This window comes from Pan troglodytes, chromosome 11, assembly GCF_028858775.2.
Source record: "Pan troglodytes isolate AG18354 chromosome 11, NHGRI_mPanTro3-v2.0_pri, whole genome shotgun sequence".
NCBI lineage: Eukaryota > Metazoa > Chordata > Mammalia > Primates > Hominidae > Pan > Pan troglodytes.
This window is the reverse complement of record NC_072409.2, coordinates 49,057,178-49,072,415: the sequence shown is the minus strand read 5'-3', so window position 1 is coordinate 49,072,415 and position 15,238 is coordinate 49,057,178. Positions and strand designations below refer to the sequence as shown.

Sequence of the window (15,238 nt, the reverse complement as noted above, 5' to 3'; positions counted from 1 at the left end):
TATAAATGTATCAGCATTATTTTTTTTAGGACCTGTTTCTTCAACTGTCCTGACAACAATTTGAGCATTTTGACCTTGGCTTTTTACATATTACCAAGAGTCTGCTTTATTTAAGAGTCAGGTGGGCCAGGTGTGGTGGCGGGCACCTGTAACCCCAGCACTTTGGGAGGCTAAGGTGGGACAACTGCTTGCGTCCAGGAGATTGAGGCTGCAGTAAGCTATGATTGTCCCACTGCACTCTAGCCTGGGCAACAGAGCCAGACCCTGACTTCAAGAAAAAACAAAGAGAGTCAGGTGTTCATGCTTTCTGTTCTAATTTTCCCATGTGGAAGAGAGATGCACACAGGCAGCAGGTCCTCTCTCTCAGCAAAACAATGGCCTATATTGCTGACAGCTCTCAGCCACCTGCAAGCAGCACCTTGCTCAGTACCCAGGGTGTAAGCTCTCAATCCACTGAGTCAGAAACCCGGGTCCCCAGATACATCCTCCAAGAGAAGAAATAACTAAAAAAAAACTAAACAGCAGGAAAGGAAAGTAGCTGGCATGAGGCTCAGCTGCACGTAGGACCAGCATCCTTATGATGCCTCACTGTTCTTCTCAGGTGCCTGGAACAGACGCTCAGTGGGGCGGGTGCTTTGGCAGCACACCGCAAACATTACCAGGTACGAGGGAGGGAAGCTTCCTGTCAGGGGTCCCCAAATTCAGAAACCAAATCAGGAGGTCTGCACGAGCCTTGCTGAGTATCTACAGTTGTCACAGCCTCTCCCTTAGATCAGCTGAGTAGGCCTGTCTGCTCAGACAAAAGTTCTCAGAGCAGAGAATCCAACAGATCACATGCCAGCATCCTCAGCCACCTGCCTGAGCATCCCAGGAAGTGGAGTTCCTGTCCCGTCCCCAGCCACCTGCCTCAGCATCCCAGGAAGTGGAGTCCCCATCCCGTCCCCAGCCACCCGCCTCAGCATCCCAGGAAGTGGAGTCCCCATCCCGACCTCAGCCACTCACCTCAGCATCCCAGGAAGTGGGGTCCCTGTCCCGTTCTCAGCCACTCACCTCAGCATCCCAGGAAGTGGGGTCCCCATCCCGTCCTCAGCCACCCGCCTCAGCATCCCAGGAAGTGGAGTCCCCATCCCATCCCCAGTCACCTGCCTCAGCATCCCAGGAAGTAGGGTCCCCATCCCATCCCCAGCCACCCACCTCAGCATCCCAGGAAGTGGGGTACCCATCCCATCCTCAGCCACCCACCTCAGCATCCCAGGAAGTGGGGTCCCCATCCCATCCTCAGCCACTCACCTCAGCATCTCAGGAAGTGGAGTTCCTGTCCCGTCCCCAGCCACCCGCCTCAGCATCCCAGGAAGTGGGGTCCCCATCCCGTCCTCAGCCACCCGCCTCAGCATCCCAGGAAGTGGAGTCCCCATCTGTCCCCAGCCACCCGCCTCAGCATCCCAGGAAGTGGGGTCCCCATCCCGTCCTCAGCCACCCACCTCAGCATCCCAGGAAGTGGAGTCCCCATCCCATCCTCAGCCACCCACCTCAGCATCCCAGGAAGTGGAGTCCCCATCCTGTCCCCAGCCACCCGCCTCAGCATCCCAGGAAGTGGGGTCCCCATCCCATCCTCAGCCACCCACCTCAGCATCCCAGGAAGTTGGGTCCCCATCCCGTCCTCAGCCACTCCCCTCAGCATCTCAGGAAGTGGAGTTCCTGTCCCGTACCCAGCCACCCGCCTCAGCATCCCAGGAAGTGGGGTCCCTGTCCCATCCCCAGCCACCCACCTCAGCATCCCAGGCAGTGAGGTCCCCATCCCAGGCCATCAGCACCCCTGCAGGTTTCGTCGCTCACCTCTGTGCTCCCAGGTGATCCGGGGTATGGGTGCAAATGCCATCGCTGTCCCAAACATCACTGCAAGGGCCATGAGCAGCCCCCTAATGGGGGTGCACATCCTCATCAGATAGAGGCGACCCCAGGGGCTTCAGCAGCAAAGGCTCACAGCAGCAGGTGGCCGGGCAAGTGTGCTATTGCAGATGCGGCTCAGCGCCCCAGGACCAGGGCCAGCAGCACAGCCTGGAGCTCGTGAACAGCGCAGTCCCTGAGAATCCACATTTCCCAGTTCTCCAGGTGAGGAAAGGTTGCTCTCACCACCACAATGTCAAAGCCCACTTGATACTTCTTCAGGGCCTCAGAAGAAATGCTGGGAGGACATGAGAAAGAAGAGGCAGGACCCATGGTGAGTGATGACCTGCTTCTCACTGCTCTGTAGCCCCTCTGCTTGCCCTGGATCCTCACCCGGGTCCATCTGCTGAGGAATACGGAAGGCAGCGGGGGACAAAGAGAGTCTTAGAAGTGGACAGCCCAATGGACACAGGAAAGCGAAGCCAGGGTCTTCAGGAGTCAGTGCTTCCCGCTCCTCCAGCTACCAGCCCAGAACACAGGACAGACACATGGAGGGGACCTGGTGTGGAGCACCCGGCAGACACACATGGCTGGCTGGCTGCCCAGCTTCCTTCCTGTGTGGCTGCTGTGTCCAGCTGGTAATGAGATGAAAATGAAGGAAGAGAACTCGGGTTTCAGTTTCCCTTAGAGACTCTGTCTTTGTAACGCTCAGCGAGGAAACGGCCAGAAAAACCAGAGGCTGCAGAGAGAGCTAAGATGTACATGTGAGTGCACACACACAACATATGCGCACACATATGCACACACACATGCACGGATGTACACCTGTACAAACACACGCACATGAGGCCTCACCACGCAGGAGTGTCTGACCTCCTGCCCCAAATGGGACCCTGCTAGCTCTTCCAGTCTCACTTAAAGAAGTCTGTGCACCATAGAAATGGTGGTAACTCACTCTGATTTGCCCAGTAAGAAGCAGCCCTTAGTAAAAGAACAGGCTTAATGCTGCTTAGTGAAATTGTGGGGCTGGTGGTGGGAGAGGCATGCACAGGCCTCCTGGCCCCATCTCTCATGTCCCCAACATTCTCTGATGACTGCATGGCTACTGTCCTGGTGTACCTTTGCTGGGCCCCACAGCGTAACCCGCCACAGGACTGGCCCAAGGGGGTCTAGCACCTTGATCTGGGGCCAGCTGCACCCCTGGGTTCACTCTATGAGAATGTCCTGAGCTGGGCACCCAGTGATTGGGCACTTTCACATTACACTTCTGTAAACAGTTCACTCAAAACAGCAACCTGGGATCCCTGAGTCCCTTGCTCCCCCTTCTATCCAGGAGTCCTGTGAGGGTCATGGAACAACCACACCCCTGAGCTCCAGACTCTAGAACCCCACTCCTCCCCACCACCTCCACATGCCTCCTTCCACACCCAGCCAGACACAGCTGAAACGGAACCTCACTCTGCTTCCAGCCAATTCCTACAGTCCGTGTCCCCACCTAAAAAAAAAGCACCAGCAGTCAGGGGCCGACCCCATCTACCTCTAACCCCACCCCTACCCCCAATCCATAGATGGTGCTGCTGCTCAGCCTCAAACACATCTGGGGCTTGTCTCCTCCTGTCCATCTCCACCACCATCACTCATCTGAGCAATGCTCACCTCTCATCCTGGCCTCTTGCTTCCATGGTAGAGATCACTGGCTTCCTGCCCCAGCATCCATGTTCAGGCACCCTCGCTAACAAAATCCCGAGGTTACTTGGGTTGGCAGTGTGCCCAGCTCACTATATCTCCCAGCTTCTCTGGTGAGAGTTCTGGCCAAAAAAACTGTATGTGGAATTTATTAGATGGCAATTCCAGGAAAGCTCTTTAAAGGAGGCTGATTCAGCTAGCAATTCCCTCAGTCCTTCTTCCTGCTGCTGCCTGGAACTAGAATGTGATGGCTGGAGCTCTGGCAGCCATACTGTCAACATGAAGATAAAAGTCTCATTCTAAGAATGGCCAAGTGAAACCCACAAGAGCCTATGAGACCCTAGGCTATGAGTCTATGCAGACTTGCTAATAAAATTGTTAAAATCTTTAAATTACTTGCTTGCAGATTTTTGTTACCAACAAATACCATTCCAAACTGACACAACCTCCCTCCAATCCACTGCCACAAAGTAGCAGTGGCCAAAGTCATGCTCTTATCATAAATCCAGATCATATCCTTTCCCCATGTGAAATGTTTCAACACCTTCTCATCACTCAGAATAACGCCCACATTTTCATCATGGCCAGCAAGGCCATGGACAACCCTACTCTACCTCCATCCAACTGCTCCTCATCCACACTCCCTCCACTGCACTGTCCTGGCTACACCTGAACACACAGGGCTCGGCCCCTCTGCAAGGCTGTGTAACGGCTGTCTCTCCTGCCTGTCAACACCATTTAGAACATTTCCAGATGTGTCTGTTCTGAAGTTGCCAGTCTAAATCCCACTGCACAGTCTCATTCATCTGAGAGGCTTTTCCTCTGTATAACTGATCGGTAATTAGGAGTGGCTCCCAAAAGCTGCTCCACTTTGAGCTCCCAAACCAGTAATGGTTTCTACATAGGCTCCCAACGAAGAAGACTCAATAAATTATAGGTTCAGATCTTCTGAATTCCAGGCACATTTGCAGCTCCTTGCCATAATGGTGTCACTTTTTGTTTGCAAAACAGAAGTTGACCTACTTGGCCTACAAAGTTGTGAGAATTATCTGCTAAATCATATTAATATATAACTAATCAATTAGCATTTGATAATAATAATGTTTATTGCTCTGACAAATACAAATGGAGCTCCTGCTAAGCCTGGAACAAACAAGTCCTGGCCCCACAGAACCCACGCCCTGGAGTGGGGCTGCATGGAAGCAACCAGCCCAGGGCCTGGCACCCAGAAACATCCCATGCCCCTGCAGGGTCCTGCTGCCCTTGCTCTTCTCAGTCCTCATTGCATACAATGACAGACATGAGAAAGGATGGTAACAGTGGTGACAAGCTGTCCACAGTCCCTCAAGAGAAAAGCTCCCATTAAAAACCAACTACCCCTCCTTTTGGAGCAATGATCCCCTGGCATTTTAAGGATGCGTCCTTCCTCCCGTTCCATGTGACAAACATCATACAGCCAGTGAGAGCCAGAAGTGACAATGTGGCCAGGCTGCCCCATCCCTGAAAGCAGAAGAGGACTGCACACTCGCATTGTGAGAGACTTCACACTGGCTCCCGTGCCACTAGAGGAGGAGGAGGAGGAGGAGGAGGCAGGCCTGCGGCAGGCAGGGCCTTGGAGAGGGTTCTTGTCATGCATGCAGCAAGGACACCAGTGGCCTGGTCCATGTGCTGCAGTCCCAGCCCAGTGAAACCCAATGAACTGACATTGGCTCCTCCAAGCCACACCCAGACCCAGGTCCCAGCCAGTGCCAAGCTGTGCACAGCAAGGATAAAGCAGAAACAACCTCTCTCGTGGCATGTCCCCCAGCTGGGCAAAGGTCCATACACACAAAAGAAACAGCAATGAGCTGCCATGGGATGGGAGAAGGCGCTCTGAAGACGGATGCGGAGCCTGCAGAGGTAAGGCGTGCCAACCACACAGGAAGCCAGCAGTGGGGACAGCCCAGGGGCAGGCGAGTGGGTATACGAACCGCTACATCCAGACAGGGGAACGTTACTCAGCATTAAAAATAAATGAGCCATTAGGCCATGAAAAGACACAGAGGAACTTTAAAAGCTTATCATTAAAGAGAAAGAAGCCAATCTGTAAAAGTACATACTGCATGATCCCAACTATAGGACATTCTGGGAAAGGCAAAACCATGAAGACAGTAAAAAGATCAGTGGTTCCCAGGGGCTGGGGAGAGAGAGGGTTTTTAGGGCAGGGAAACTAGGCTGGCAGGGATACTATCACGGTGGACACATGTCAGTATGCATTTGTCCAAGCCTACAGAATGTACAACACCAACTGGCAATCCTAATGTCCAGATACAGATGTCGGGTGATAAGGTACCTATGTGGGTTCACCGACTGTAGCAAAGGCACCACTCTAGGGGGGGATTCTGAAAATGAGGGGGCTGTGCATGTGTGGGGAAGGAGCGTATGGGAAATCTCTGTACCACCTTCTCAATTTTTCTATGAACCTAAAACTGATCTAAAAAATAAAGTCTATTAAAATCAGTAACAACAAGGAACAGGCCTAGGAGTTCCTTGCCAGTCACAAAAGAAGCCTCTGTGAGGGTTCATGGCCTGGACACGTTAAGGAAGTAAGTGCCCACACCGGAGGGCTAGGAGCAGAGACGCAAGGCCCACAGGGCCCAGTTCATTTCGGGTCAAATGCCAAAGATGCTGGGTCACTGTTGGAGAGATATGGTTTACAAGGGATCTAATTCCTATCTAGATCCCCCAACTGCAATCAGTCCTCTGCGTATCCCAATAAGCATGCTGGGGTCAGGCCAGGCTAAGAGTCCAGAGCCAGGAGATGGGAGAACACAGAGATTTATCTCAACTCTCTCTGGAAACCCAATGAAATGACTCTAAAAGGATATGAACTTTAAGGATAAAAATGGAGGAGGGAGGTGACTTTGGAATCTATTAATAGGTGAGCAGTAACCAACGGTGTGCTGGCAAGCTGTAACAACTGGCTCTCCACGGGGTGGGCAGTGGGGGTGGGCGGTGGGGGTAAGGTGGGGGGTGCCCAGCTTGCAGCACACGCTGATTTCTGTGGTGTAAATGCTGCTTTCGAGCTCCCAGAATGATGCCGCTGAACTGGGGAGAGGTGCACAGCAGCACCCAGCACATGGCACTGCCATCTCAGATACAAGAGGCGAGTAACTGCAACCACACAGATAACAGTAGAATGCACACGATACTAGAAAGGAATGAGTTCTGAGTATTTTACCTTTTTAAATATAATTTGTTTCATTTTAAGTCCACATATTTAATTTTTAACAGTGGCTATGTTTACCACCAACCCTGTCACACACCACCAGAGCTGACTGATTTGAATTTCAGACCAGAGTTGAGCCAGGGCCTGGAAGAAGTCACAAAGAAACACAACCTGGAAAATGGAAGCAACCTTAAAAGTAAAATGTGGTGAAAGAAATGAAAGGCTGGAAAGTAAACTAAAGAGGTTTCCTAGAAGTTACACATGTAGCAGAGATGAAAAAACGGGGAACAGACGACTGGACGATCCATTCAGGAGTCCCACACGGAACTGGCAGGAGCTCTGGGAAAAAAATGAGGAATTATTAAAGCAGTAATAAAAAGAAAATAACTAGAACAGAAGGACCTGAGCTTTCGGAATAACAGGGCCCAGGAGCACAGTGAATGAAAGGAACCCGCCCACACCAGACACATCATCCTGAAATGAGGGTTACATGAGGCTTCCAGAAAGAAACAGGCCACAAAGAAATTACCTCTGAGTGCCCCACTGGAGGCAGCAAAGCAATGTCTTTGAATCCCAGGGAAGATGACTTCATACCTAGAATTCCCCATCTAGTCAAATTATCAATCAGTATGAGTGCAGTACAGAACACTGCTTCAAACCTACAAGTTCTCAAATGTTTTACCTCCCTCAACTTCTTTCTCAGAAAGCTACTGCAGGATTTGCTCCACCAAAACAAGGGAGCTGCTTCCCAGGTCTTCTTTCTTAGGAAGCGAGTGGAGGAGAGGCAGAGAGAGCGGGGAGCTGGGGAGCAGGCAGAGGCTCCAATGGGGCGGGGCAGGAGAAGGCACAGTGGATTACTGATTGCATCTGTGGCTTTGTTCTCAGAAATGCATTTTAAGGCTCTGGCAAGGAGTCTGAAGATGAATTAGAACAGATACACAGATTAGAAAATGAAGTTATTAACCCCAGGGAAGCAAGAGTGACCCATGAATGGAAATGTAACCAGAGTGTACCTATCACTGCCCAGTTGCACAGCCCCCATGACAAAAATTACGACTAACTCCACTGGAGGTCTGGGGGAAGAAAGAGAGGGAAGGGGAGGGGACAAGAGTTGGAGAACACAATCCTGTCTTCCATCATAATACAACATCTAAGATGGAAAAGTCAGGAAATGTAGGTGTATCTAATTTGAAGGAAAATACCAAAATGGTGAAAATAGTTGAAACTCAGTGTCTCAGGGCAGCAGGGAAGGGACAAAGGGACAAGACAAGCAAGTGCTGCTTCCTCTCTCAAGTTAAAGAAGAACTACTTCACTTTAAAATTACCTGCATTAATTACTCTCATAAAATGAATTCACCTTAAAAAGACATCCATGTTCTGGTTCCTCACAGCCTGGGGAAAGCAGCCCAGTGGATCCAGAAGCAGAAGACACGACCCCCTGAAGGGAGGCTCCCAAGGACCGGAAGAGTGAGCTGACTCTGTGCAGAGCCTGGGTCCCTAGGGCAGCCACATCTGGGGGCTCAAACACGCTGTAAAAATAGGATTGTGCACCGCAAAGCCGAAGCGCTGGGCAGTGGCACAGGATTTAATGCAGAATGCCAGCACCTAATGTGGCCAGCCTCTTCCACTCCACTCCTGCCCCCTCCCTCCGATGCACCCCACCCGTCCCAGGCTGCCTCGCAGCCTTGGCACTTGCTGCTCCCTCTTCCAGACTGTTCTCCCCCCAGGAGCTGCTGGTGGCTGGCTCCATCCCACAGTCACTCTTTGCCTCCCCTGACCCCCACACTCCATCCCCCTCTGTGGTATTGTTTTCATAGCACTTGGCCTAAGGACCTGAAAACGCCTCCCTGACTTAGTTGAGGCAGAACAGGAGAAACACAAACATCCCAGTGAGAAGACTCGGGCCAGACCTGGAGAGGACAAAGGTAAGGAGCCAAGAGTGGAAAGTTCCACAAAACAAAATCGCCAGTGAAGAGAGATTGAAAACAAATCTTGTAATAGTATCCACGACCAAACCCAGGGATGGCAAAGCCATTCCCGAACGAATGTGGCTGAGAGAAGGTATTTCCAGGAGTGTCAGCAGGTGCCCAGGTGGAAGCCAGCAGGTTCTCCTGGGTGGCTTTAAATGGTTACGAAGGACTGTCAGGACTGGTGCTGTTTATGCGGTTACTCAAACTGGTTATGTTGAAAAGAAACCTTTTTCTTGCTTGCTTTTACCTTGGACCAATCCAGACACTGCCATGTAGAGCTCAGCAGGGCACAGGCACCCCCACCTGACTTCCAGGCCCTGCCCTGAGAACAATGATTGACCACCAGGCTTCCTGGCACGGATTTATATCCAGGTCTGCAGTGTATTGATCTCATTAGCAGACACCAGATTCTCGATGGCATAAATCAGGCCCTGCTGCTCTTCTCAAATGGCCTTTAAAACAGTCCACATGAGTAGCCAAAGGTCAGGACAGAAGACCCATGCCACACACTGCTCCTCCCAGGGAGGGGGAGGGGCTGCACATTTTCTTTGTGACATTGGAGGGTTTTTTTTTCCTTTTTCAACAAGAATGCATTGTTTCATATAATTTTAAAGTTGCTTTAAGCAAAGCACACACCACACTCACACAGATCTGCCGGCCCCACGAGTTCTTTCAGAACAGTGGCTCCATAATCATTGATGGGTGTTACACTAAGGACCTCACTCTAAATAGTTAAATTAAAACAAAAGGAGAAAAAGCCCATTTTGCTGGCTTTCTTCGCCATTTCTGAGAAGCAAAGGTATCCCGCTGGGAGCTGAGCTGTATGCATGTGCATTTTGCCCTGACAGTGTGAAATTGCTGCCCTTTGCATTCAGAAAGAATGACTTGACACAGGAGCCCATTAGAAAGACAGGGTTATGAAATGTCACTCTCATTACTTACACGTAATTGGGGCTGTTCATGAGGGTGCACGAGCCCACTTTAAATGTCAGCAGAATGGAACTCCGAGGGGGCTCTGAGCCCCACACTCTTTTGCCTGTCAGTACTTGTCAGAAGGCAGCTCTCCCACCCCCAGGGGTCTTCAAATCAAGGCAGGAGGTCACAGCAGAGAAAATGGGAGTACCCAGCAACCACTGTGCAAACATGTCTGCGTGTATGTATATATATGTGGACACATGTACATCTGTGTGTATGCATCTGTGTATGTGCACGCATGTGCATCTGTATTTCTGTATGTGTGCACATGAACCCGCATAGATATGTGCACCTATCCATGTTTGTACATTTGTACACATCTGTACAGGTGTGTTGTGTACATGTGTATGTCTGCATATGCATGTGTATGTCTGTGTGCATATATATGTACACCTGTGTGAGTGCATGTGCATCTGCTTGGATCTCTGCATGTGTATACATATGTGTATGCATGGGCATCTGTGTATGTGTGTGTATAATGCGTGCACCTGTGCATGTCTGTGTATATATATCCATACATATGTATCTGTGTATGCATATACATGTATGTGTGCACAGCTATATGTGCACATACATGCATGCATCTGTGTGCGCATCTGTGTATGTGTACGCAGACATGTATGTGTGCATCTGTGTGTGCATGTGTATATGTGCATCTGTGCATGTGTCACTCTGTTGCAGAACATACATTCTGATCTAGTGTTGCATCTTAGATGTGAATAGTGACTGCTGGCAAGCGTCCTGTAAGGCAGGAACCATGAACCAAAATGCCATCTGGGGACTGTCCAGTCACCCGTGTCTCGGCTCCTTCCTGGGATCAGCTGTCTGGCAGCTAGGGTAGATTACAGAGGGGACACCAGTCACTACCACATGGAAGGTGTCAGTGCTTCTGCCAGCAACAGGATGCAACACTGGCATTAAAATGCCCTGGCTGGCATCCCAGGGAAACTGAAAGGGGATCTCTGGTGACAGCTGTGGACTGGCCAATCTAACATAGGCAGTCATTACCTGGACCCCTGACCTCACTGCATGCAAACCACTGCCTGGGGGAGCGTGTTCTGGCTTATTTCTTATCTCAGGGGTTTGCCCAGATGGGGCAGGTAAAGTTTAGAGTCTCTCCAGGCCCTACAACCAGGACAGTGGAGGACACGCACTCACCACATCTTCCCTCCCAGCTGGAAGCAGGCAGCCAGGTGCTGGGAAACAGAAGACACCGCAGCCCTCACCAACCATGCCTTGCCAGTGCCTGGCCACCTAGTATCCCCACCCTGGGATGTCCTCTGCCCCCAGAAACCCCTCTCCCACCTCCAGTTAGGATGCTGATGTCACTGCCTTGCAAACTGAGGATAAAATGGCCTTATCCCATCAGGAATCAGGAATGGGTTTCAGGAGCTGTCTAGGTCACAAGCACAATAAACAGTTTATTGTTCCAACTTCAGTTTTCCTAGAATTAAAATGGATCCCTGGAGACCAGCACTCCAGCTCTGCAGGGACATGCCTAGCCCTGCACCTGTGTTGGGCCGGACTCACCCAGCAGGGCAGCTGCCAGGACCAGTCTACTTCACCCTCAAGCCACATCCCTGCAGGAGCAAGCGAGCCACAGCCAGGATATCTCAGACATGCTCTAACCCTCACCCACTTCCCAAACCCCTGGGTGCAGCATGTACAGAATGGGAAACCCAGGGAGAGAGACAGAGGGCGGTGGGAGTGAAGAACACACACATCCATCTATCAGCAATGTTGGCAGGACAAGCGCTATGAGGATGCACGCAGAGTGGCGGCAGGAACAGGGCCCTTCAGAGGAAGAGTGGGGACCCCTCTAAGCAGCAGCCAGCATGACAGAGATGCAGACTGTCATGCCATTTGTGTGACATCACTCTACTCTTCAGACTTGGATACAGACAATACTGTCTTTTCTGGAGGGTGTGTGGTGTGTGCATGCATCCTTGGGCCCAAGCAGGTTAGTGCTAGCAAAAATAATCATCTTCCACTGGCCTAATGTTGACCTGCTGCCACCTCTAAGGGGGCCAACGGTCTCCCTACTGGACACTGGCTCCCAGGCACAGTGTGGGGTTGTTCTGGGAAGTGGCTGGCCAGCCCCTCAGGGAGGACTGTGTTAACCCTGCGGCCCTAAAGGGATGCCTGGTGTCATGTCTTTCAAAGGTGATACTATGGTCTGAATGTCTGGATTACCCCCAAATTCAGATGTTGAAATCCTAACCACCAATGTGATGGTTTCTGGAGAGGGAGCCTTTGGGAGGTGACTGGGTCAGGAGGGCAGAGTCTTCATGAATGGAAGTAGTGCCCCTATAAAAGGAGTCCCAGAGAGCTCCCTCACCCCTCAACCATGTGAGAAGACGCTGTCTATGAACCAGGAGGAGGGTCTTCACCAGACACCAAATCTGCCAGCGCCTTGATCTTGGACTTCCCAGCCTCCGGAATGGATAAATAAATGTCTGTTTTTATGTCACCCAGTCTATGACATTTTGTTTGAGCAGCCTGAGCTGACTGAGACAGTGGCAATTCAGGGGCTGCTGGCAACCAGCAGAGCTCAGCACCGGATAGAACCCAGCCGGCAGAGATGCTTCCAGAATGCCAAAGGTCGGTCACCATTTACACTGGTAGAGCCTTTGATATGACACTAAAACTGGTGCTTCGGTCCCCCAGAGCTTGGCTTGCAGGGAGGGCAAAATTACATAAAAGACATTATATAGAAAAGTTTTGCTTTAAGTGGACTTTATTTGTATTCTTAATTTTCCACCTCTTATAAAACTGTCCTACCTTCAAAAATAATTCCAAGGGTGCTTAACTCCACAAACCAAATGTAAATTAAAATAAAATACCCATTATTGTCCACAAAGCAGGCTGAAATTTAAAAGTCTGCTGCTAGTCAGTGCTGGGAAGGTGTGGGGTAAAGGACTTCTGGGTGCAATTCTGAACTATCCAGATGTCTGCACACTCTGATCCCCTGGCAACTCTTGGGCAGCAAACTATGTGTGCACAGCTACAGGCGTGCAAAGCGACACGTGGGAAGACCACCCTGCCATGACGTGACAGTAAAATGTGCAACCAAAGGGGATGCTCCTCAATGAGGGGCAGGTTAACAGTCAGGCAAGGAAGACAACACCATTACAAAGACTAAAGCTGGTCTACACGAACTGCCTGTGAGCCCATCACACCAAAGACAGGTGTAGAGCAACAACACGCGAGGCGCAACCCACCCGTGTCAACAGAGGATGCGTCATCTACACACAACACACACACACATAGCCACGGACACACAGGGACATGCACAAACACCAGGCACAGACTCACAAGAACATACACTCCTACACACAGGGACACACAGATACCAGACACACATGCACACACACGAACGTGGACAGACAGCCAACTGTTAACAGTGGTCGCTTATAAGGAGGAGGAGGAGGAGAACAGCCAGGAACTCAAGTTTTCTTTGTTTTTTAAAAAATGAATCATACTTTCATATTGCTTCTGTAAAAAAAATTAATTCATGAAGAGACTATGTTTCACCCATGCTACACCCAAGTCAGTAGACCAAAAATTGAAACCCACCACATTAGTGTATGGAGCTGTGCATAATGCGATTTTTCACATGCTAATCCATTTCTTGGTTTAGGTGACTATTTCTTGCCATACCTTTGACCTTTTTTTTATTTACATAAAAAATAAGAAGTGGCTTCCTTTCCCCATATATACTTCGTGCTTTTTGTGACAGCAAAGTAAAAAATAACAGAAGGAGCCAGTCCTCCTGGGCTCTCACAATGGAATTCTCTTACTGCTTAATACAGCACAGAGTGGATAAAATTGTCCCTGCTTTCAATTACCTTATAACTAAAGATTCCAAAATATTTTTATGAAGAGACTGACAAAAAACAAAACTCAAAGACAAATGACTTAAGGGAGGAAAAAGAAACTAGCAAAAGATACTTGTAAGACAAGTGCCAATTCCTAATAAATAAAGTGATTTAACAAATGTAAGAAAACAGAGCTCCCACCCCAATGGACCAGATAATATATCTAGCCAATAAGCACAGAAAGTGCTGTCTCCCTGGCAGTGATGCTGTGCTAATTAAAGCCACCCTATCTAATTGGCAAGATGTGCTCTCATCACGGTCCCATGCATAGGAACCATGAAGGTCTACGCTGGCAGCAGGACTCTTTAAAAGCCAGCAGAATAAAAAACCTTGTGGGGGCCCATTCATGATACTTGAGTAATATGAAAATGATGAAGGAAAGATGGGGTTTGACTTTTGTTTTCACAAATTAAGCTGGTTATTTCTTTCTCCTCTGAAACTGAAAATGCATGGCTTGGAACGGACCAAAATTAAGATTAAACACAAAATGGCCCAAATCTGAGGAGGGTGACCTGGAGAGTCCTCTTATTACACCACACCTTACCAGCCACCTTCCTGCACCCTCCAAAAGAAGAAAGTAAGCTTTCTGGTGCAGGCACCAGGGGCCATCAGCCACGGAGCTGCCACAATCCCAAGACCCAGGGGGAGGAGAGGCCGAGAGAGCAGGGAAGAATAGGGGGAGCTGGGACAAGCAGTGGCAGAGCAAGAACAGAGACAGACCATCACTGTGGGTGCCCAGCACCCACCTCCCCATGCCGGGCCCAAGGGATGGCAGCCAAGTCTGAAGCTTTGCCCCACAGGATATCAGGGACTAAGGCACCAAGCAACCAACCACCTGCCAGATCCAACTGAGGCCTCTACACATTATCAACTCTGCTCAACTGAAATTACAGATCATGAATAAAGTGGTTTTTCCTGTATCTTATGCCTCTTGAAACTTTCCAGTCGTTTCTAGAAAGACGTCTTCAGAAATCTTTGCTGTGAAAATAATGGGAAACAAGGCTATTTAAGCCCTTAAATTGTGCATCCACTTAAACTCAGCAACACTCCTAGAAAGGCACTGAAAACAAATTATTGTGAGTTTAAACCTTCTAGACTTCCTTAGACGCAGGATCAGCTTGGCTTGTATGTGCTGGAGAAGACAGCATTGGGGCAGACAGGAGGGAGGGGCTGTGCAACCACCCACCCACGAACAGAGGGGAAGGGCAGCCCAGCCCGTCACCTGGTGCTAGAGATGAGCCCCAGGACCCGACCAGGTGTACTTTCTTGCACAATAAGCCATTCCAGTTAGCAGAGTCTGTGGACCAAAAAAGTACTATCTAATTGTCTATTAGCTCCAGATATGTATCCTTTAAAATTCATCTTCATGAGGCAAAGAAGGAAAAAGCAGAAACACATATGGCATAATTACAAGCACTAAAGAGCTGTTCATCTTCCTTTATTTTTGGATGGCTGGTTTTCAGCCAAACAGAACGATGTCCACCGTGGTGTGGCAAGGTTCCATGGTTCCATAGCATGGCTGTCACTCCTTTGCAGTGTGGGAGATCAGTCTCAAGACAGGGATCGTGGGGTGCAGTAGCAGCACCAACAATTAGATCAAGAGAATCAGAATCGCAAAACCAGAGCCACGTGCA

General features: G+C 49.9%; 1 protein-coding gene across 29 annotated transcripts in view; it reads right to left on the bottom strand.

The window, feature by feature from the left end:
- The window catches only part of SEMA4D (semaphorin 4D), a 136,293-nt gene that overhangs the window by 42,182 nt on the left and 78,873 nt on the right, over window positions 1–15,238 (bottom strand). For 27 of the 29 annotated variants that reach the window (XR_010148661.1, XR_010148663.1, XR_010148660.1 and 24 more), the window contains one exon: window positions 1,837–2,185. Coding sequence is in view for 26 of the 29 variants with exons in the window: in XM_063787709.1 (XP_063643779.1) it covers window positions 1,837–1,942 (106 nt within the window). In the remaining 3 variants the exon portion in view is untranslated. Of the gene's footprint in view, window positions 1–1,836; window positions 2,186–2,280; window positions 2,652–3,543; window positions 3,845–15,238 lie in introns of those variants that run through there. The other 2 variants (XM_063787708.1, XM_063787698.1) reach the window with 2 other exon arrangements.